The sequence below is a fragment of the Capra hircus genome, chromosome 4 (assembly GCF_001704415.2).
Source record: "Capra hircus breed San Clemente chromosome 4, ASM170441v1, whole genome shotgun sequence".
NCBI classification, from domain to species: Eukaryota; Metazoa; Chordata; class Mammalia; order Artiodactyla; family Bovidae; genus Capra; species Capra hircus.
Window position 1 is genome coordinate 2,646,143 of NC_030811.1, and position 21,096 is coordinate 2,667,238.

General features: G+C 57.9%; 1 protein-coding gene across 1 annotated transcript; it reads right to left on the minus strand.

Annotated features, from left to right (window-relative positions):
- EN2 (engrailed homeobox 2) lies at positions 13,288-20,400 on the minus strand. Its single transcript, XM_018046655.1, has 2 exons — positions 19,310-20,400; positions 13,288-16,342 (listed from the first exon to the last, which is right to left on the minus strand). Exons 1-2 carry the CDS (start codon positions 19,965-19,967, stop codon positions 16,026-16,028), a joined length of 975 nt encoding a protein of 324 aa, XP_017902144.1. The 5' UTR covers positions 19,968-20,400; the 3' UTR covers positions 13,288-16,025.

Below are 21,096 nucleotides of genomic sequence, written 5' to 3' on the forward strand. Positions count from 1 at the left end.
TGCCCAGCTCACACGCCAGATAGAAGGCTGCTGCTACTGCTGCTAAGTCGCTTCAGTCGTGTCCGACTCTGTGCGACCCCAGAGACGGCAGCCCACCAGGCTCCCCCGTCCCTGGGATTCTCCAAGCAAGAACACTGGAGTGGCTTGCCATTTCCTTCTCCAATGCAGGAAAGTGAAAAGTGAAAGTGAAGTCGCTCAGTCGTGTCCGACTCCTAGCGACCCCATGGACTGCAGCCCACCAGGCTCCTCCATCCATGGGATTTTCCAGGCAAGAGCACTGGAGTGGGGTGCCATTGCCTTCTCCAAGATAGAAGGCTACCAGGCCCCCAGTGAAAACTCGGGTATTTCCTCTGCCTCTAGGATATTTTTACGTTTTCCAAGAGACAGTATTCTTGTATTGGAGAGAAGCTTGAATTAGGAAGTGGAAAACCCAGTCGTCCTTGAAGGCTGTCATGGTGGGGCTCCCCAGGCAGCGCTGCTGAGCCAGGTGAGAGTCTTCCAGCTCTAGGGTATAAATGGCACGAGGCTGGGGAGTGGTGGGCCATGGGGCAGCCACCACAGTGAGCCCAGACAACCTCGGGGAGCCCTGGAGCCCGGCTGGCCCTTATGACCAACCTAGATAGCATATTGAAAAGCAGAGATATTTCTTTGCCGACTAAGGTCCGTCTAGTCAAGGCTATGGTTTTTCCTGTCGTCATGTATGAATGTGAGAGTTGGACTGTGAAGAAGGCTGAGCGCCGAAGAATTGATGCTTTTGAGCTGTGGTGTTGAAGAAGACTCTTGAGAGTCCCTTGGACTGCAAGGAGATCCAACCAGTCCATTCTGAAGGAGATCAACCCTGGGATTTCTTTGGAAGGAATGATGCTAAAGCTGAAACTCCAGTACTTTGGCCACCTCATGCGAAGGGTTGATTCACTGGAAAAGACTCTGATGCTGGGAAGGATTGGGGGCAGGAGGAGAAGGGGACGACCCAGGATGAGATGGCTGGATGGCATCACTGACTCGATGGACGTGAATCTGAGTGAACTCCGGGAGATGGTGATGGACAGGGAGGCCTGGCATGCTGCGATTCATGGGGTCGCAAAGAGTCGGACACGACTGAGCAACTGAACTGAACTGAACATTGTGGAGAGAGTGTGCAGATGCTCTAAAGCAGGTACGACTTGGGGGGACCATTGGCTCCCATGTTGGGAAGCACCATCCGCAGAGCGCAGCTGAGGCTGAGGCAGAGAACAAGGCTCACAGCAGAGTGCCACCACCCAAAACACAAGAGGGTTTCACAGAGCGGGTTCCCCTCCCGGGGGCTCAGCCTTAGGACGTGGGAGTCACGTCTTGACAGATGTTCTCAGAGACCACATCGGCTTTAGCCAGCCCACAGAGAACATGCTAAACAGCACAAATGGATTTTGTAGTGGGTGAGGGGTGGTGAGATGCCTGGCCACTCTGAATGGGAAAATGTAAACGTTCAGTTCAGTTCAGTCGCTCAGTTGTGTCCGACTCTTTGCAACCCCATGGACTGCAGCACGCCAGGCTTCCCTGTCCATCACCAACTCCCAGAGTTTACTCAAACTCATATCCGTTGAGTCAGTGATGCCATCCGACCATCTCATCCTCTGTCGTCCCCTTCTCCTCCTGCCCTCAATCTTTCCCAGCATCAGGGTCTTTTCAACTGAGTCAGATCTTTGCATCAGGTGGTCAAAGGATTGGAGCTTCAGCTTCAGCATCAGTCCTTCCAATGATGCTAGGAAGAGTGATGCTGGAAGGACTGATGGCCTTACCAAGGGCCAAGAGTTTAAGTAGAGCTCAGGCACACGCCTTGCATGGAATATAAGATAGACACCAGGACAGGGAGATCAGTGAAAACCCTCCAGAAATGGTCCCCAAATCTCAGGTGCAGGCAAGGAAGGAACTTGAAAGGGGCCGTTTTCACGGGCTATTTTCTGTGAAGTACACACAGCACCCCAGAACTCTGCAGGACTCAGCGGCTCGCAGGAGAATGTGTGTACCCTTCTGCTCCTCGACGCATGACTCAGCAGCAGTTCAGCTGCCCAGGGATGGGCTCGGCTGGGCGGCTGTGTGTGGGTGGGTCCAGGTCCACATCACAGGGGTTCATCTGGAGTCCAGGCCCCTGGAGATTCCAGGAGCTGAAGTAAGCCAGCACTCTGCAAAGAGTTCACATCCAAAGCTCAACATCGAAACAGTGGGCTTACACTCTGTGCAAAGAGGAGGGGGAGGGAAAGTGAATATTTACTGAGAAACAGTCCTAACTAGCAAGGGACCTAGGCAATGCTTTCTGTTGGTACAATTTTTGTTTCTGCGTCTTGCCTTGCTTATGTTGAGATAAAGTTAAGGTGCTGGCACTCCTGTCTCGACCTGCAGGGATTATGTTTCCTTTACCTCTTCTTTTTCTGAGATCTCCTAGACTTCTTTTTACTAGGGCTGCCCCTGCTGTTTGCGTAGATCAGAGAAAGGCACCCCCACTGAGTAGAAGCCTTGATGAGTGGGTGGCACCTTTTCGCAATTTAGAAAAAGGCACCCCTTTCTTGAGGTGGATGCAGCTCTATGCTAGGACAGGGAGCTTGGCAAACAGAATACAGGTTGAGTTTTAACCCCACCATCTCAGAGGCTGTCTTTGTGCAGTGAGCAACCTACTCAACTGTACATGGCACCCTGTGTCTGTACAACTCTTCTCACTCTGCGCTAGCAAGTAACATTAAATTACACATGTAGGTCAATGGATGCCCTCTGAAAAACAAGAAGGAAAAGACTCCCGTTGCTTTCCACATTCAGCAGGGTGTACACACTTTATATTTCGGAGTCGGGGGCTAATACGAGTTCACTCAAACAGTTTTCTCTTCCTGAGACGGTAGAGATGAGAATGCAAATTTGCTTGAGCTGGACAGTGTGACCCAGAGTGATCACAAAAGAGGGCTGGGAAGAGCAATATTGACATTAGCCTTGAACATTTTCTACATGAAGGTTATAAGAATAGTGCCAATCCCAATACATATAAATGCTGTTACCTGAGAACGTCCGGTGACAGGGAGTGTGGTGTGGCTCAGCAGCTTTGAGCCCAGTAGTAGGTAAGCCTCTGTGCAGAGACATTACGTCACAGCTTCTTTAACCTCATTCTTAGCTTTGCCTTCCCAGCTCTCCGAGTAGAAGTCCATGTGGGCCCTCCTGCCCTTTCAGGTCCTCCAGGGGGTTTTCCTAACCCAGGAACCAGACCCAGGTCTCCTGCACCACAGGCAGATTCTTTACCACCTGAGCCACCAGGGAAGCCCAAACTGCAGATATTAAACAGTTAAAGCGATGGACACGCATACTTTAGCATCCCAGGGGCTGTCAACGTTTGCACTTGAATCTTCCTCCTCATTCTGGGCTGATGCCCTCAGAGCGAGAAGCGGGAAAGGGCGAGGAGCCAGAGGTGAAGGGTCACGGGCAGGGGGGCTGCCCCTGTTCTCAGGACTGGCCGTCCCCAGGGTCGGGAAGGACGGGCCGCCGTCGCCAATCGGACACACGGGGTTTCCTTTCGGCTGCTGGCCTGTGCTGCTCTGACAAATTAGCTGCATGTCTCACTGTCCTGTCGGCCTCACTCTCTGGGTCCAAGGTGAGCTGGCGGGCTGTGATCCACGGCCATTCAGGGGTCCATGCGGATGTGCGCTCGCTGCCCTGTGAGCTCACTGTCTGTCCTGAGGCATCGAGGGCTGCAGAGATGGGAAAGGAAGGATGGGGGGTCTCACAACTCACGAGCCTTGGACCTAAAGTCCCAGTGGGTCACTTTGCCCCAGGACCATTGGCCAGAGCTGCTCCACTGTCCCCGACCTGCCCACCAGGAGGCTGGGAGATGCGTGGGTGTGCACAGAGTGTTTGGGGAGCCGTCGCCCCTCGGTCCTCCCACAGTTGTCCTGTGCCCCGGTGCCAGGCATCCACCACCAAGGCTCCCTCCTTGGAAGAAGCCAGCCGCGCCTCTGCCTGCCCGGGACCTGCCTTAAAAACGCAATCACTGCTGGACCCGAAGCCTCAGCTCTGCCATTGCCAACGTGGCGGCTTTGGGAGGGTGACCTATGCCCTCCGGGCCTCACGGATGCCTTCCCAGGAACAGGACTGTGCTCCCGGGGCTGTGGCGCAGGACCGCAGAGAGCTCCCAGGAAGGTTTGTGCTGAGATAGACGGGTGGTCAGGCTCAGGGCTTGGCAGGTCCCGGGGCGGCCAGAGGGTGGACCCGGGTGAGCTGTGCCCAGGGAGGGTGCTCTGCCTGCCTTCATGGCTTCATGTTGCAGGCCAGTCCTCCGAGAAAGTGCAGGACGAGGGGCTTGCGTCTAAAGCTTCCCCCAAGGGTTCCCATCTCCGCTGGAAGCAGCATCTAGAGCACAGGGGCTGGGCTTGCCACATGACAGCGATGTGCCCCCTCCTTTCCCGTCCCAGCCCTGGCCTTCTGCAGCCTCGCCACCCGCGCTTCCAGTTTGAGAAGCTCAGTCCTGACCCCGTGGACCCACTGCAGTGAACTAGACTCACTCCCCGGGAGTTGGCAAGATGGTAGAAACATCAGCCGTGATTAATAGCTCCATGCTAACCAGGGTCCTGGGCACCCAGCGAGACTCAGTGCCCGTGGGTGCCCAGCGGGACCCAACACCACAGGGCCCCTGCAGGACCCCCTCGATGTCTCCATCAGGACCCTGCATGTCATCCTCTCGCTCCAGGCAGCATCCTGAAGGCCTCCTGGCGCGGCTCAGGGGGGCCTCCTGAGAGCCCACAGGCAGCTTCTCTGCTTCCTTCCCTCCAGGTTTCAGAGGAGGAGACGGAGGCTGAGAGGAGAAAGGAGCACTCTCAGCAGGATAACTGCGTGCTATGGCCTGGAGAAGGGGATGGCAACTCACTCCTGTGTTCCTGCCTGGAGAATCCCCTGGGCAGAGGAGCCCACGGTCTGTGGGGTGGCAGAGAGTCAGACGTGACTGGGCGACTCAACAGCAGCGTAGTGCAGTGCCCACGGGGGACCAAGAGCCTCTTCCTGGATCTTTCTATGGGAGGGACAGCGTCTTGCTAGGTCACAAGGATGCTAAAGTTGGGGGGCTATGTCACAGATGCTGCGGGCCAGCGGAGGAAGCTGAGGACCAGTGACTGGAGGACAAGGACTCAGCCAGACCCACCTCATCCTCACCGCCAGGGAGAGTGCCACGGCTCAGTCTCCTGGCCCTTCCATGGTGGGAAAAACGGAGTCCACTGCAGGGGCTGTGCTGGGAGATGGTTTAAGAGAATCCACGTTACTTGTGGAGTACTGGCTGGACTGGGCTGAAGAGTGTCCCCGCCCCCCCAGAGTGACATCCATTCATGAACCTGTGAACGTGACCTTATTTGAAAATAGAACCTTTGCAGATGGACATGAAGGTGAAGTCATGCTGAATTCGGGTGGGCCCTTTCTTTGTAAAAGGGGATCTGGACGCAGACTGGCATGTGGGGAGAAGGCCGCGTGAGCACAGGGGCTGGGGCAATGCGCCCACAAGCCAAGGACACCAGGGGCTGATGTTCCGAGGCTGGCAGAGGTGAGGGACAGACCCTGCTGGCACCTGCCACCGACTCTTGACTTCCATTCTCCGGGACTGAGACAAAAAACCCCCAGTTTGCGATGCTTGGTTGGGGCAGCCGCAGGAAGCCAGGCCCTGACAGGGACCTTGAAGCACAAAGGCTTCCCTGGTGGCTCAGACGGTAAAGAATCCACCCGCAATGCGGGTTGAATCCCTGGGTTGGGAAGATCTCCTGGAGGAGGGCCCGGCAACCCACTCCAGTATTCTTGCCACTAGAATCCCGTGGACAGAGGAGCCTGGCAGGTTACAGTCCATGCGGTCGCAAGGGTTGGACACGACTGAGCAACTAACACTTTCTTTCAAGCAACACTAGGTACAGTCATGATTTAAGACAGAAAGGTACAATGGACCAAAAGTCTAGGTGAACCTGACTGCTGGGATAGGAAACCCGAAGGGAGAGCTGGGATGTCTCCTAAGGAAGCCACCGGCCGAAGGACACGTGCACAAGGAGCTGAGAGAGCCGGGAGGGGAGTGCTCAGCAGGGTCTCCCAGGGAGCCCTGGCTGCTGGCCGCGGTGCTGCTCCGTCCGCGTGCCAGCTGTGGGCTCACAGTAGCTGCAGTGCTGGCCACTCGCCTCCTAACCTGAAGGGGCCTTGAGAGAATCTCGGCGGAAAGGGGCATTCCTTAGTCCTGGAAACCAGGGGACAGTCTGTGGGGTGGAGGCTGCCCCTCCCCCAGTCGGCGGCCAGTCGCCTCTGCTGGGGTCCGGAGGGCCAAGGAGGGTCTTCCGAATGCAGGACTGCAAGGCGAGCTTCAGAGTGAATCAGGTTTTATGCCCGAGGCAGAGGGGATTCTAACACACACTGGAGCAGAAAGACACAGAGAGCCTTGCAGATGGCTGCCACGGGCAATACTTGGCAGGCAGGTTCCATGGGGGAGTTTAACCTTCTGCAACCTCGTGGTGGACTCGCCGGTGAGCGCTCAAGCTCTGTCTGTCTAATACACACAGTCAGAGGCACAGATATGCTTGCAATCATCTCCAAGTTTTGCCAGGGTGGTTTTATTTGAGGCGGCCCTAAGGCTGACACCCCTTCTTCTCACCCCACCGAACATCTTATGCAAGCACGCCTGCACAGCTCAGACGTCGAGCAGAAACTGGAACTTAGGCAGCCAGGAACCTGCAGGCTTGCTGCTAACCAGGGCAGTAGCAAATGTACAGTCGGAGCTCAGCGAATAATTAATAGTAATGAAAACTGACGTTGTAAAAATTAAAGGGAGAGGGCTGATGGAAAGGAATTAGTTTGGTTGTCAGACCCCAGGCCTAAAGGGAAACACATTGCTTTGGAGAATCTTTTAATTAATTCCAGAGTCTCCCCGTTCTTTCTCCACCAAATGAGCTGAGTTCCTTTCCTGGGCAGGAAGCTCTGGTGCGGACAGACAGACGCAGAGAGGGATGGGGGAGAGCCGAATGGTTATCAGGGATCATCCCACCTCCATCCGGGAGCCTCCAGAATTTCCCCGCCCTCCCGGCAAAGAAAGCTCAAGGTGGGGGTGACCACGCAGTCTCGGCCAGCCGCCCCAAGAGGGGTTCGTTTTGTAAATGTACTTTTTACTACCTATGAATAAACCAGGAGGTCTACCTCATTCATAGCTAAAATGAAAATGGATCTCTACAGTCTGACCAAGTTCAGCCACTGAGCTGCGGCATTAACTTGTATTCTAACAAGATTAAAATATATTTGTCCTGGGGATTAGCATACTTAAGTCCCCTTTCCCCTTTGGAGCGGTGGCAGGGCACTTTGATCTGCCTTGCGTGGCGAGAGCGCGGCTTGGGCCCAGCTATCCGACTGCCAAGTGTGAAATCGGCCTGATGTCATCCTCAGTCTTCATCTTTTACATCTTCTACCAGTTTAATTATATTTCCGCCACAAAGCTCCGGCGCCTCATTGCATATTCAAGTTTGACTAGGAAGCATTTTTTTTTTTTTTAAAAAGGTGCGAATGAAATACCCCTGTAGGGGGAAGGGAGGGAACCAACCTCGTGGTGCAGAGGCAGCCATCCGGCCCCAGCCCTGGGTTTGCCCCAGACGCCCTCACCTGCGTGGAAATGTGCATCCACCCGGCCAGCTCTGAGTTGAGCTGGGCGCCCTCGTGGGGTTCCAGGCGCAAAAGCCATTGTTAAACCCACGCGTGGCGTCCGGGGCTACTGGCTTGCGACTCGGTGGGTCTGTGTTACATTCATTCTCCCGGAGCTGGTTCTGTTCCCCTGGGGCTCGAAATCCACCCCAGGGGGCTCCCTCTGCTGCATAAAAGCAGCCTTCCTCTCGGTGAGCGAGCTGACATGTCACCCAGGAATCGTCCACTTTGAGGCTCTGTGCAGCCACCAAAAAAAAAAAATTTCGAGGGCACTCTCAGGGCCCAAAAGGGCCGTGTCTGGCTGACCTCTGACCACCTCAAAGGAATCAGAGTTGAACTCTGCATCCAGATGTCGAGTTCTGGCCCTCCAGCCCTTGGCGAATGCCCCAGAACTGCGGGGAAGGCCAGCCTGACTGCAGGATAGGCCTTGAGGTCCCAGGGGGGCACCTCCTAATACCTCCACCCCAGGGCCACCAGGGCCTCCCAGGCGGCTTATGGTGCGGGGGTAGGGGGGGCGGGCCAGGGGAGGGGAGCCTGGCCAGGCCTCGGTCCTGGGGCACCCCTCCGCGGGCACTCGTGTCTGGGAGAGGAAGTGAACCCCCTGCAGGCGTGGCTGGCTTTTGACCTTCACCCCAGGCTCTGTTGACACCCCCGCTGGAGTGTCTCAGAGACCCTGCACTCTCCGGGGTCGCCAGTCTTTGGGCATTACTTCCCCAAGCCAGCAGAACAGAAATGCAGGTGGGCTTCCTAAGCCTTTGAGAGCAGATTGGCCCTGGGCCACCTCTCCTCCTTGGACAGCCCCCTTTGTCGAGGTCTCCCAAGCCCCACCCCCTCCTTCTGGGTGGGGGTGCAGGAAGATACAAGCCATAGGTAGACTGAGTTGAAACTCACTTTCTCCACGTGGAGAAAACCAAGAGGCAACCCTGATATATTTTTTTTAAAGGTCCAGATTTAGGACCATCTTTATTTTAAATCATCAGTCTTGTTGAAATGGGAGGTTAACAACATATCACTTCTTCAACTGAATGATATAATTATAAAATTATCTCCACATAATTAGCTCAGGATTATGTTTCATTCTGGTTAGCATGTAATCAAAGCCTGTTATGCTTTTAGCTATAGGAACAGCAATTAATTTCAAAGGGGGTACTTAGACCCTTCACTATTTAGACAAAATAGCTCATCGCGCCAGGAGCAGGTGGCTGGCTCTTGGAGGAAGAGCGGTGGTTGGGGCGGCTGTGATGCGAGGGTGGGGTGGGGTGCAGGGGGGACTCCCAGCCCTCCTCCCAGCCCCCTGCTGTCTCATTGGGCGCCCACCTCCTAGGCGCTGAGTCCCTCCATGTCTCATGGTGACTGAGGCTCACTGCTCAGTGCGATTGGAATGGAGAAGCGAGTGGTGTGTGAAGTTGCTGAGCCTCCTAGGAACCCAAGGCACAGTGTCTTGCTCATTTTGGGGGGAAAGCCTGGGGAAAGGAGCCTGATATGAGTGGGACTGCCTGTGTTTTTGAGCCCTGTGATCACAAAGGGCACACCTAGCCGTGTTTGGAAGGAGAAGGGACTCCTGATTCTAGAAAGTGCTGACGGGACTCCTGCGGCTCTCTGGTAGGAGCGCTCCCATCACTGTTCCGCTTTTCACGGCCACGTGGATATTTCATCATCTCCTCTTCCCCTCAGCTGTTATATAGAGGCTGCCTGGCATGGCAGAAGTGGACACCATGCCGGCAGCTCTACCAGTCAGGCCCAGGGAGCTGAGTACGAGTCTCCCCTGAAGAAGGGGTGTGTGCTGCCCACCCAGCAAGGCTGTTCCGTGCCCCTTGCTTCTGTCCTTTCCCTCATAAACACCCCCTTGCAGGGAGCCTGTTAGGTAGCAGTTCTTTCCGCCTGAGGCATGAATGATTTGGCTTCGGGGCACAGGACTGTCTGTTCACAAAACTCAGCCCTTTCCTTGCCCCAAGTTTCTTTCAGTGAGAAGAAGTGCTGTTGTATAAGTATTTGCATGAAAAAATATGGAGCTTCATATGCTGAGCCTGCACATGATGGGAAACTCAGCCTCACGCTTTCTCAGCCGGCTTCAGTCTTGTGCCAAACAAATTTGCTGTTGCTCAGTTGCTAAGTCGTGTCCGGCTCTTTGCCACCCCGTCGACTGTAGCCCGCCCGGCTCCTCTGTCCATGGGATTCTCCAGGCAAGAACACTGGAGTGGGCTGCCATTTCCTTTTCCAGGGGATCTTCCCGACCCAGGGATCGAACCTGTGTCTGTTGTGTCTCCTGCACTAGCAGGCAGCTTCTTTACCACTGAGCCACCAGGGAAGTCTTAACAAACAGGTGTTGGGAAATCAGCATGTCAGTCTTTCCTCCCAGACTGAAATCTGCCCGGCTTAACCCAGATGTCTTGGCACTGGGGGCGGGGCACAATCTGAGACTTAAAACTGGCAGCCTCTGAGTTTCTTATCCGGGCACCTTTCTCACAGTAGCGGAGGCATGGAACCGGCCTCGCCAGGAGTAAATTCTGCAAAAGGCTGCTGACCCTGCAGTGTCCCCCCACTGCCTGAATCCAAAGAAACGCAGCTTTCCGGATTCGCATTTTGTTTGGGGGAAGTGTGAATCAAAATCCTCGGGAGAAAGTTGTGGCCTAAAGGGGAAACTCTCCATGAGGCCGGAGAGCCGGGGCTGGAGTCCTGGCGAAGTTGGAGGGGGCCGGGGATGGGAGGGGGGTGCGGCAGACCCTCGAACCGGGCAGCAACTCCTCGAGGCGCGCCTGGCAGCTGGAGCCTGTGATTACCCATCCAGAGAGGAGAGAAAAGCAGGGAAGGGGGAGAAAGGGCAGTTAGCGGAGGGGGTAGGGCCGGGGGAGGCGGAGGGCAAAGCCCGGCGGCGCAGAGCCTGACAGTCCTCTCGCAGACAAAGGACTTGGCGGGAGGAGCGAACCCCGAACGCGCTGGCTGAAAGGCTTGGGCCGCGCGCTCGGACCGCGCGGCCAAGTTTCTCAGCGCGACAGATGGGGCCCTGCGGCCGCCCGGCCCAGCCCTCCAGACGGTCCGCGCCCGCGGTGACCCCCACCCGCCCTCGGCCCCACGGAGGACCCCCGGGCAGGGGCTGGGGCGGGCCCCTCCCGGCCGCGCTCCCCACTCGGGCTCTCTCTGCGGACGTGGTCCACTGAGGCCCCGTGCTCTTCTTCCCTCCCCGGGTGTCTCCGGGGAGACTGGGCTGGGGGTGGGGGCTCTCTGGGACGCCTTCCAGCCCGAGGGGGCGAAAAGGCAGCCGAGGAGGCAGGTCTCCGCCACTCTTTGTTCTGGGCAAAGCTCTAGGCTCGGCCCTGGGAGGCGGAGTGGGGAGGGACCGCCAATGGGGCGAGGCCGGGGCTCTGGTCCTAGCGTTTCCTGGGATGCGGAGCGCCTAGGGGGTCCGGGGACTCCCTCCCTCCCCCCAGAGGCGTTGCCGGGACCTGGAAAGGGCTGGGGCAGGGCCGGGCAGGGCAGCAAGCTGGGCCACACCTGTTCCAGAGACTCTTGGGCCTCACCGCCCCTGGGCTGGCCTAAGATGACGAGGTGGTCAGTCACCCCGATGGCTAAGCAGAAGGCTAACAACAACAACAACAATAATAATAACGCGGTCCTCGTCAGCCTCACCAGCCAGGCCAGGCGTGGGGCGGGCCACTCGATTAAATCTCATAATGAGGAGTCACTTTAATAACTATTATTACGTTTCAGGCGATTTCAAGAATGGCTTTTTATTTGCTCTGGGCGGGGCGCATAAACAAAATAAACTATCTGAGATTAATAATGAAAATATGAATGGTCTACTCAGGCTTGCGCAGCCCGGCTCCCGTGCGTCAGGCGCCCTGGAGCTCAAGGCGCAGGCACCGCGCGCGCGCGGCTCTCCCCCGCAAAGGGCGGCCCACGAGGTGGCGGGACTCAGCGCAGCGCCAGGCCTGCCCGCGGCCTCCCCTCGCCCACCACCCAGCCCACCCTGCCCGCCTGCTCTTGAAGCCAGAGGCCTCGCCCTCGGCCCTGACAGGAGAGAGAAGCTCGCGCAGAAATGGGGTCCCCACCTCGAGGCCCAGCGCGGAGCTGCAGTGCGTCCCTGAGGCGGCGCGGGCTGCCGGTTGGGGGGTCAGTCTCCCCCGAGGCCTTGGGCGCCAGTCGCTATTAATCTCCCAGGGCATGGCGGCCCGGCCTGGCGAGCAGCAGGTTTCGGCAGAGCCGGGCCCTTCCTGGGGGCTCTTAGGGAGATTCCCCGGGCGGGCAGAGACGGGAGAGGTCGGATATTAAACCAGCGGGAGACAGAATGACTTTTAGCCGAGGAAAGAGCGAGCAAACACAGCCTCGCAGCCGGCCCCGCGCGGCCAGCACGCGTATTTGCATATATAGTGTGTGATGTTTGCCCTATGAGCCGCATGCCAGGGCACACTTGTGCCAAGCGGTCCAGAAACCCCAGCAATTTGCCCTTTTCAACCAAGGGAAAACAGGATCGATGGGACCTTCTCGGAGATCAGACTGGTGGTGCCCACTTTTGCCCCCTAAAGAAAGCCCTTGGCAGTCCACTTCCTGCGACCTTCGCTGGGCTGGTGCTGACCCTCGGATTCTGACTCCATCCTGAGGATGGGGGCTCACTTATTCGACCCCACTGGGCAGCTGGAGGAGGGGCTGTCTAAACACCAAGGAATCCCGCTGGGTCTCTGGTCCTGTACCTTTGGGGGAGCATGTTCCACTGGCCTGGGGGGCTGCGACGGTCCACGCTCAGCTCCCAGGCCTCAGTCTAGTCTCTGCGCAGCTAAGGAGGCCTGGGGACACAGCCAAGCCGGAGGGTGGGGGCTGTGCAGCTGCAAGCCACGAGGACGTCCTTCCTAAAGGAGCTTTCCTCTGAGAACATTTAGGAAACCCCGCCTGCTGCGGGGTTGACAGTCTGGTGGGGTCCAAGTGGGGCGTCACCGGTACTGCAGTCTGGGTCCAGATCCGAGCTGGACAGAGCTGTGGGGGCCCAGGTGGAACTCAGTGGTGGCCGGACTTCACAACGGGGCATCGCCTGCCCTGCAGCCCGACTCTGGTCTCCAGTGTCTGTGCTGTGGCTTTGTTGTGTCCAACTCTCTGCAACCCCGTGGACTGCAGCCCGCCAGGCGCCTCCGTCCATGGGATTCTCCAGGCAAGGGTACTGGAGTGGGTTGCCATTGCCTTCTCCACGGGATCTTCCCCACCCAGGGATGGAACCCGTGTCTCTTGTGTGCCCTGCGCTGGCAGGCAAATTCTTTACCACTGTGCCACCCGGGAAGCCCAGCTCCTAGTGAAAGCGGCTGGTGTGCACGGAAATGGCTCTCCATGAGTTATGAGAGAATTTAAAAACATGTAATAAACATAGGAGCAAAACCAGAATCTCAGCGTTTGGAAGGTCTGAGAGTTCATTTTGTCCAATTTCCTACTGGAAGGGCGGAAAAAAGCAAAAGCAAAGCCTTATGCCACTGTAGGCCTAGTGTCTGCTTGCATACCTCTGAGGATGGGGCGCTCATTACCTTATAGAACCATACACTGCCTCTTAACAGCGCTATGATTTGCCAGTGGGATGAAAGACAAAAGCTAAAAATGATTGCTGAATGTTACTATGTGATCTTTTTATTAAAAGGAAGGAGAGGCCAAGGGTAATAGAAGTTGGGCTAGAGCAGTTTTGTTTTGTCTTTAAGACCCCCCAGATCTGCACAGGGGCAGAGTGGTGGCTAAGGAAGACGTGGTCCCGCCCCATTAACGCTCCTGGGACCAGGCAGCAGGACCAGGCTCCGGAGCCTCTGCAGCAAGACCCCAGAACGTGTCTCTGCAAAACCCGGGAGCAGCTCAGCTCCTGCCCGGAGGCCCAGCGTCCTTCCCCTTGGGAAGCCTGTGCGGAATGGAAATGCCTAAAAGGTCGGTCACCTTGGGAACAGACATCCTCTCCCGTCTCTGAGCTCCTTTTACTGGGAGAAGAAAACTGTAGCCAAGAGAGTTTGGACACAGAGCAGTTGGGTTCACAGGGTTGTCAGCTGTCTTCTGAGGCCAGGTGAGTTGCAGTTCCCGAGGTCAAAACTCCCATCCACTTCCGGTCCTTTCCCGGCATCCGCCTTGGGATGCCAGCAGTCCGTGCTCTGGGGAAAAGACAACAACCCAACATAAAGGAGAAGAGCCTTTGTCTCGGGTCAAGCGAGAGGTCCTCTCCCCTGGGGCTGAGCGCCTCTGTCCCAGGGCAGCCAGGGCCAGAGACCTGTTGCGTTCTGCAAGATTTTAAATATTTATTCAAAGAAAAAGCACCGAACTTTGGAACACTTCCTTCTGGTAAAGAAACGTGTACTTAAATTCCTTTGGTTGTTCTGTACTCACACAGGAGACATCCAAAGTGTCTTCATTATTTAAAAAGAAAAAATTATGCCTCTGGCTACAAAGGTAGGCATGTGCACACCTGCCGTGGAGGGAAAGACCTGAGCATCTGAGCACCACGGTAGGTCAGCTGGGCTCAGAAACACACTTAAAAAAAACCTACTCATTCCATCTTGGACAACTGGTATTTTACAATAAAGTGGGTTTTTTTTATTTAATGTAACTTTCAAGAATTTCAACACACAAAAATGCAGGGAGAATGTTCACAATTTTGATAATCACAGTCGTAAATAGAAACATTCATTTCTTATAAGATTATAAATATTTGCTACTGGGACTGTAAAATGCACGTGTAATAAACTAAAAAATTAAAATAAAAAAATAAAAACCCCAAAACTTTGCTTCCTGCTAAAAGGCATATCATTTCATTGAGTTTCCTAAGCAGCAGATGGTTATTCACAGAATTTTAAATTACAACTTTTGCTTTTATAGTTTTTTTTCCTTAAAAAAAAAAAAAGGTTTACGCTAGTATATACAAAGTGAAACTATTATCGCAGTGAAATAAAGAAGTTTAAGGCAAAGAGAGAAGTTCACCCTCAGTCCTCAGGGCAGGGCCCGGGGCACCCCCCTAGGCTGTCCCGGCACAGACGGACATTTGGACACAATTCTTTTTCCATACAATAAACAGAAGACAGTGTGGAGCTACAGATAAAGATATAGATAATGTGTTCGTTTATATATATGTACTTGGTGGGGATATACTGAATATATTTCATTTACACTGTACCACACTTCAAAAAATAAAATGTATATTTAAAAAAAAAAAAAAGAAAAGACAAAAAAAGAAATGATTATTTACACTTTCTTCCTTCCTCTAGATCCTGGAGAATTCTGAGTTTCTTTAAAAGTCAAGGTAGCCACATGTTCTAGAACTGTGGACTCTTACACGTCTGCTTGTGTGTATATGGGCACACACACAGATATATGTACACATGCACACACATATTTACCATGAAAGAATGTTCTCTATAGCAGAAGCGGCCACTTTAAAAACAGAAAAAAAGAAAAGAAAGTGAAGAAAAACGAAAGAGGGGAACCGCCAGCTCCTTCTCAGGCTTCCACAGCCCCCGAGGCATACCCAGCAGACCTTGGCTGCGTTTCTGGGGGCCCCCGGGCATTGCCTGGGCAGCTGATGGAGCCGCAGGGGAGCTTCTGGGCCCAGGTTTGGAGGGACAGGGCGGCCCGAAGCCTGTGGGCCTCCAGCCACTGGCGCCCTGAGCCTCGGAGCGGTGCCGGAGGTGGGACACTCCGGTGCTGGAGGCGGGCGGCTGGACAGGGGACAACGACGCAGATGCAGACAGAAGGATGCAGGGAGGCTCGGGCCAGGCCTCAGCGAGGAGGGAGGGAAGGCAGGAAGAGGGGAGGAGGGGGGCTGGCGTGGGCCCGGCCCAGGCATCCCTGGGGAGCAGGGCACCGGACGGAGGCCCAGCGGCCCGAGGCCCAGCGGCCCTTTCCCTGCGATGGCGGTGGCGGGCCTGGGCATGTGGACCCTCCTGCCGGCCTCACCAAGCCCACACAAACAAAGTGGCAGAACTCAAGACCAAGTAGGAGCTATTTATTCGGTTCACAGTCGTGTGAAATGCAGCAATAAAAATCTTTGGACTTCAGCAAGTTGTTTTAATTTTTTCTTAAAAAAAAAAGTGTCCGATGTCCCATAATGGAACTTAGGGGATTAAAAAAGATGAAACCCTAAGTAGCCCCCTTTGCAAAAACAAACAAACAAAAAAAACCAACATAAAATTAGCATAATCTCATAAACATAAAAACTCAAAAAATATTTTATAGTCAGACATTTTGGATTTTACACCTCCTGTAAATTATATATACATAGAATATTGCAGAACCGTAGCTAATATGCGATATCTTCACTATTAATGCTGGTATAATGTTTATACACTGGCCCTTGATTTCTGATTTTAAATTATTGCATCATTTAGCCGGGGCGGGCCGGGACGTGGCACCTGCCCGCCCTACTCGCTGTCGGACTTGCCCTCCTTGGCGGTGGTGGAGTGGTTGTACAGGCCCTGCGCCATGAGGTGCACGGCCAGCGTGTTCTTGCTGCCCGTGGCCTTCTTGATCTTGGCGCGCTTGTTCTGGAACCAGATCTTGATCTGCGACTCGTTGAGGCTGAGCTCCTGCGCCAGGCTCTGGCGCCGCTGCTCCGTCAGGTACCTGTTGGTCTGGAACTCGGCCTTGAGCCGCTGCAGCTGCTCTGCCGTGAAGGCCGTGCGGGGCCGCTTGTCTTCTTTGTTGGGGTTCTTCTTCTTTGGTTTGCGAGACCTGGGACCTGGGGAGGCGCGGTGGACACAGAGAGCACGGGTTAGGAGGGCTCCGGGCCGGCCTGCACGCTGGAGGGGGTGGGGTCGCCGCCAGCACAGGAGGCTGCCCCAGCCAGTGGCGGATGGAGGAAAGCAGGGCTGGGTTTGGGGTGGGCCGGGGCGGAGCTCTCATGGAGGGGACGGGGAGGGGGGCCGGGAAGTCTGCAGGAGCGGTGGGCTTGGGGGTCAAGGGCAGGCTTAACGGAAAAGTCAGGAGGACAGCAAAAAACCCAAAACTCTGTGGCCAGGCCTTTTCAAGTCTTTCCTGGAGTTCTGTCCTCGAATGGGGACAGGATGGGGTGGCTGCGGGGAGAGAGATGAGGGGGACATACTGGAGGGGGGGTGGGGCAGTCAGAGTAGCAGGAAGAGCCCCGCAGGTGCAGGGGGTCTCCCCACAGGTCCTGGGCCATGGGATCCAGCCTAAGGTGGGTGCTGAGAACAGGAGGGCTCTGCCTCCCCCAGCTGGCCCTGTGGGCCCACTTCCATCCTTTCCTTTAAGGGGAAGGAGCAGAAGCTTCCCACCCTTCACCCCACCAGGTCTCCCCCAGCCCCCTGTCCAGGAGAGGGGACACGCTGCTGCCAGCCCAGGAGCTGCGGAGGCCACGGGGGACCCCGCTGACCTTGGGCAGAAGGTTCACACTTCTCACTGCCACATTCTTCCCAGTGGGCCGCCCCACAGGACGTGAGGTTGGTGCGGGTCGGTGGCGCTGGGGATCCTAGGGCCCTGGCAACGGAAAGGGCCTGAGAAAGGTGATCAAGTGTTGCCTTTTTCTGGGTTTCCGAAGGTCAGATGGGGTAAGGGGGTCAGAGAGGGAAGAGGCCTTTGCAGGAGGGGGTGGTGGCTGCAGGTCTGGGGGTCTTAATCTGTGAAGTGTGTGAAGTCACGCTGGGGGCTGGCTCCCGCTTCTTCCGAGGAGCCCTGGCTGAGAGGCTGGAGAAGGCTAGAGCACCCAGGTCCCCGCCCCTCGCCCCGCCGGACTGAAGGCGGGATGAGGCCCCGAGGGGCACTCTGACCAGGAGGGTGGATCATCACCCAGGCCTTCCCCAGCTAGGGATCTGGGGCCGTTCGCAGACCCAGGAGGCCCGCGGAAGCCCCTCCTCAGCCCACCGAGCCTTGCGCTGTCTCCAGGAGCCACGATGGGAAAAGGAGGGCAGAGCCCGGTGGAGAGGGGGGCACCGGACTGTTCGGCTCAAGCCCCGGGCCTTCAAGATTGGAAGCACACCCAGGAACACATCCACCCGGGCGCACTGCGCCCCCCGCCCCCACCGCGCCCACAACTCGCTCACACGCCGAGGTGGCCGGCTCCTCGCCTGCTGCAGCCTGGCTTTTTCCCGGAGGGTGCGGATTCAGGGAAGCTGCCCGCGGCGTCCCGGGGGCGCCGCGCGAGGCGGGCAGAAGGCGGCCCTGCGAGGCCTCTACAGGCCCGGCGGAGGCCCCCACCGCGGCCTCGCGCGGCGCAGCCCGCCCGCTGTTCCCACCCGCAAACTCCCCGGTCCCGGGGCGCTCGCACACGCCAATCAGCCCACAAAAGGCCAGGGCCACTTTATAAAAAGGAAATCTCCCTAAAATCAGAGATTTTAGTTCCTTTTCCTTCTTGATTTTCGTTCAAAACGCACTTAAAGAGTCTCGGAGAGACCATACCTCCGCAACAAAACAAAACAAAACTCTGCGTCGTTGCTTTCGTAAACGCCCGGAAACACACATCTTATCTTACGGGGCTTTTTTTTTTTTTTTTTTTTTTTAAAGTCCAGGAAAACCAGCCACTGAGCCGGGCCCGACTGCCGGGCTTCCCCCGGCCTCTGGGTCCCGGCGCGGCTGCGACTCCTGCGCCGCACAAAGCCGGGCCTCGGCTCCTAGCCGGCCGCATTGTGAGCCTATATGTTAATTAAATATTAACAAAGGAGAGAGGCGAGAACAATGGAGCAAATTTCAGATCTAGCTGGAGAAATTGGGGTTTCATCAGAGATACACACAGACCGTTTCTGCGGGCTGGCGACCAAGGGGTGACTTAGTTGCGCTGTGAACTGTGTAAAAGACCCCCGCAAAACAGTTGAGGGTTCAGGGGAACAAGGCGGTCCGGTCTGCGCGGCCGGCTCGGGGACAAACGGAGTCTGCGCTTAATGGCGGTTCGCAGCCGCAGACCCTCATTCACTGCGGCTCACGCTTCTATGGGGACGTGGACTCAGCTTTTAAAAATCCCGGGTCTATGAAAAAGACGCCCAGAAGCTCTGCACACCCTCACCAGCTCCCCCGCGCACTTCCTCTGAAATCTGCTTCTTTCCTACCCAGGAAAGCTCGGTAAAGGTCGTCTATCTGGGGACAGCAGGCCTTCCTCCTCCAAGCTGTGTGCGCACCTCTTGGCAAATAAAACGAGGCACAGGGCGAAGGGCTCCTCTGTCTGCCTTCCTTCCCTCTGCGGATCCTCCAACGGCCCCTGCTCAACCTCAGCTGAGGACGACCAGCCGAGCCTCGCTTTCTTCCCCGGACATCTCTGGGAAACTGGGGCGGCAGGATGAGTCTAGGTATGGGGCGGGCTGGGCCTGGGTCCGGATCTGGACCGAATTGGAAGAACAAGCGAGGGTGCGCGCTTCAGGGCCTGTTTTCCAGCCACACCCGTTCCCACCAAATAAACTCTGGTCAGGGCAGGGATGCGCTAGGGGCTAGGAAAGGTCCCCCAAAGCAAGGGAGAACGGAAGTCCTGGTACTTCTCGCCGTCTTAGGAAATCTGTAGCCCTGAGTGAATCAACCCTGCCCCTCTCTCCGCCTGGCCGTGGCCTGGGTCAGCGTCGGCCGCACACAATGTCGCTCTGTGCGCGTCTTTGTGTTGGGGGCGAGGCATGCTCGTGTCTTCTTCCTCCCGGTAAGTTCCCGCCCCAGGCGCGCAACCCCGCGGGCCTCCCTACCGCAGGCCGGGGCGCGGGTCCCCGGGGCTCACCTGAAGAAGGTCGGTCCGAGTAGCGCGTGCAGTACACCCACGCCGGCCAGAGCATGGGCTGCGCGCCCAGGTTGGCGCTAGCCTGCGAGCTGTCCGAGTCTGAGCTCACCGACAGGTCGCCGCCGCCCAAGCCGCGGGCCTTGAGCGCCCCGTCCAGGGGACCCCCGGGGTCTCCGCCTTTCTTGGCGCCGCTGTGCAGTGAGAGCGCCTTGGAGCCGCCTTCGCCGTCACCCGGAGAGTCGCTACCGCCACCGCCGGGCAGAGGCCCGCCCGCCCCAGGCGCCCCGGGCGCGTTCTGCCGGGGCTCCCGGCCCAACCCCAGGAGCTGCTCCGCGCCGCCCGCGCCGCCGCCTCCCTCCACGCCGCCTTCGCCGCCTGCCCCGGCGCCTCTGCCTCCTCCAGCTCCGGGACAGCACGTCCCCGCGTCCTTTCTCCGGCCAAACTCGGGCCGCAGGATGTTGTCGATGAAGAAGTTGGTGATGCGGTGTGGGTGCTGGTGGTTGCCCGGCGCCTGCAGAACCGCAGGCAGCATCAGAGCCCGCCGGCGGCCAGTGTCCGCGTCACCCGGGCTGCCGGCGCCGCCGCTGGGGCTGGATTCCGGCGGCCGCTGCCCCTCCGCCGCCGCCGCTTCGCTGGGCTTGGGGTCATTCTCCTCCATGCTGCTCGCAACAAATCCCGAGTCGGTTCTCCCGGGAGACCAGTCAGCCTTCCGCTCCTCCGCTCCGCACGCGGAGACTCCCGAGGCCGGCCGGTGTCCCTTCCCTGCTGACTCTCCCGAGGGCGAGCGCGGCGGCCGCAGCCAGGGCTGAGGTCCTACAGGTCGCCAGCCGCGCTCAGAGCCGAAGCCACGTTCCGATCCACGAGTTGAGTTAGAAAATACCAAGAGTCGCCCCGCGCCCAGACGCCGGGAGATTCAAAACAGTCCGGTCCGAGTCTTCGCAGCGCACCCAGGAGCTAGACGGTCACAAGGGTCCGGCGCGGATCCGGGGCGCCTCGGGGCTCCACGCGCCTCTCCACGTCCGGCTGCCTCCGGCTCCGGCGCCGCCGCCGCCCGGCCGCCCGGGGCTGGAGCTCCGCGCATGCAGGCAGCGCGCTCGCCCGCGCTCACGCCCGCCGGGGCCCGCTCGGGCCAACGCCGCCGCCGCCGCCGCCGCCGCCCGGCCGCCCCCGCCCGCGCGCCCCGGCCGGCCCTCTAGGGTGCGGGGCGCGAGCGGTCAGCGCGCCCGCCGCCGCCAGCACGCACATGGAGGCCCACGGGCCCGCGCTGCGCTCGGCCGGCCTCCGGGCCCCTGCGCGCGGCCACCGCCCCGCCGCGGGCCGGGGCGCCCCCGCCGAGCCCCGCCGAGCCCCGCGGCCCGAGTCGCATGGGTGAGCGGCGGCCGGGCCGGGCCGGGCCGGGCCGGACCGGGCTGGGCCGCCCGCGTTCCCTCGCCGTCCGCGCGCCCTCGCACCTCGGCCTCCGCGCGGCCAGGAAATTTCCAGGCCACTCGGCGCAACCCGAGACACTCGGACTCTGGATTTTTGTTCTTATTTTTAACCGAGCCCCCTCGAGTGACGTCGCGGGCCGGTCTCCTGGACACGTGCCTCGGTCCAATGGTCGTAGCGCCGCGCGCCCACGTGACCGGCTCGGTGACAGCAGCCTCCTGCCGCCCCGCCCCCCCTTAAAGGGGCCGCGTCCCTGCGCTCCGGGTACGGAGCCTGGACCCGCGAGACCGCCGCCGCGTCCTCTGCCCGCGCGCGTGCGCGCGCGCGTTTTCCCCGCGGCTTCTCGGCGCTCTGAGAAACGC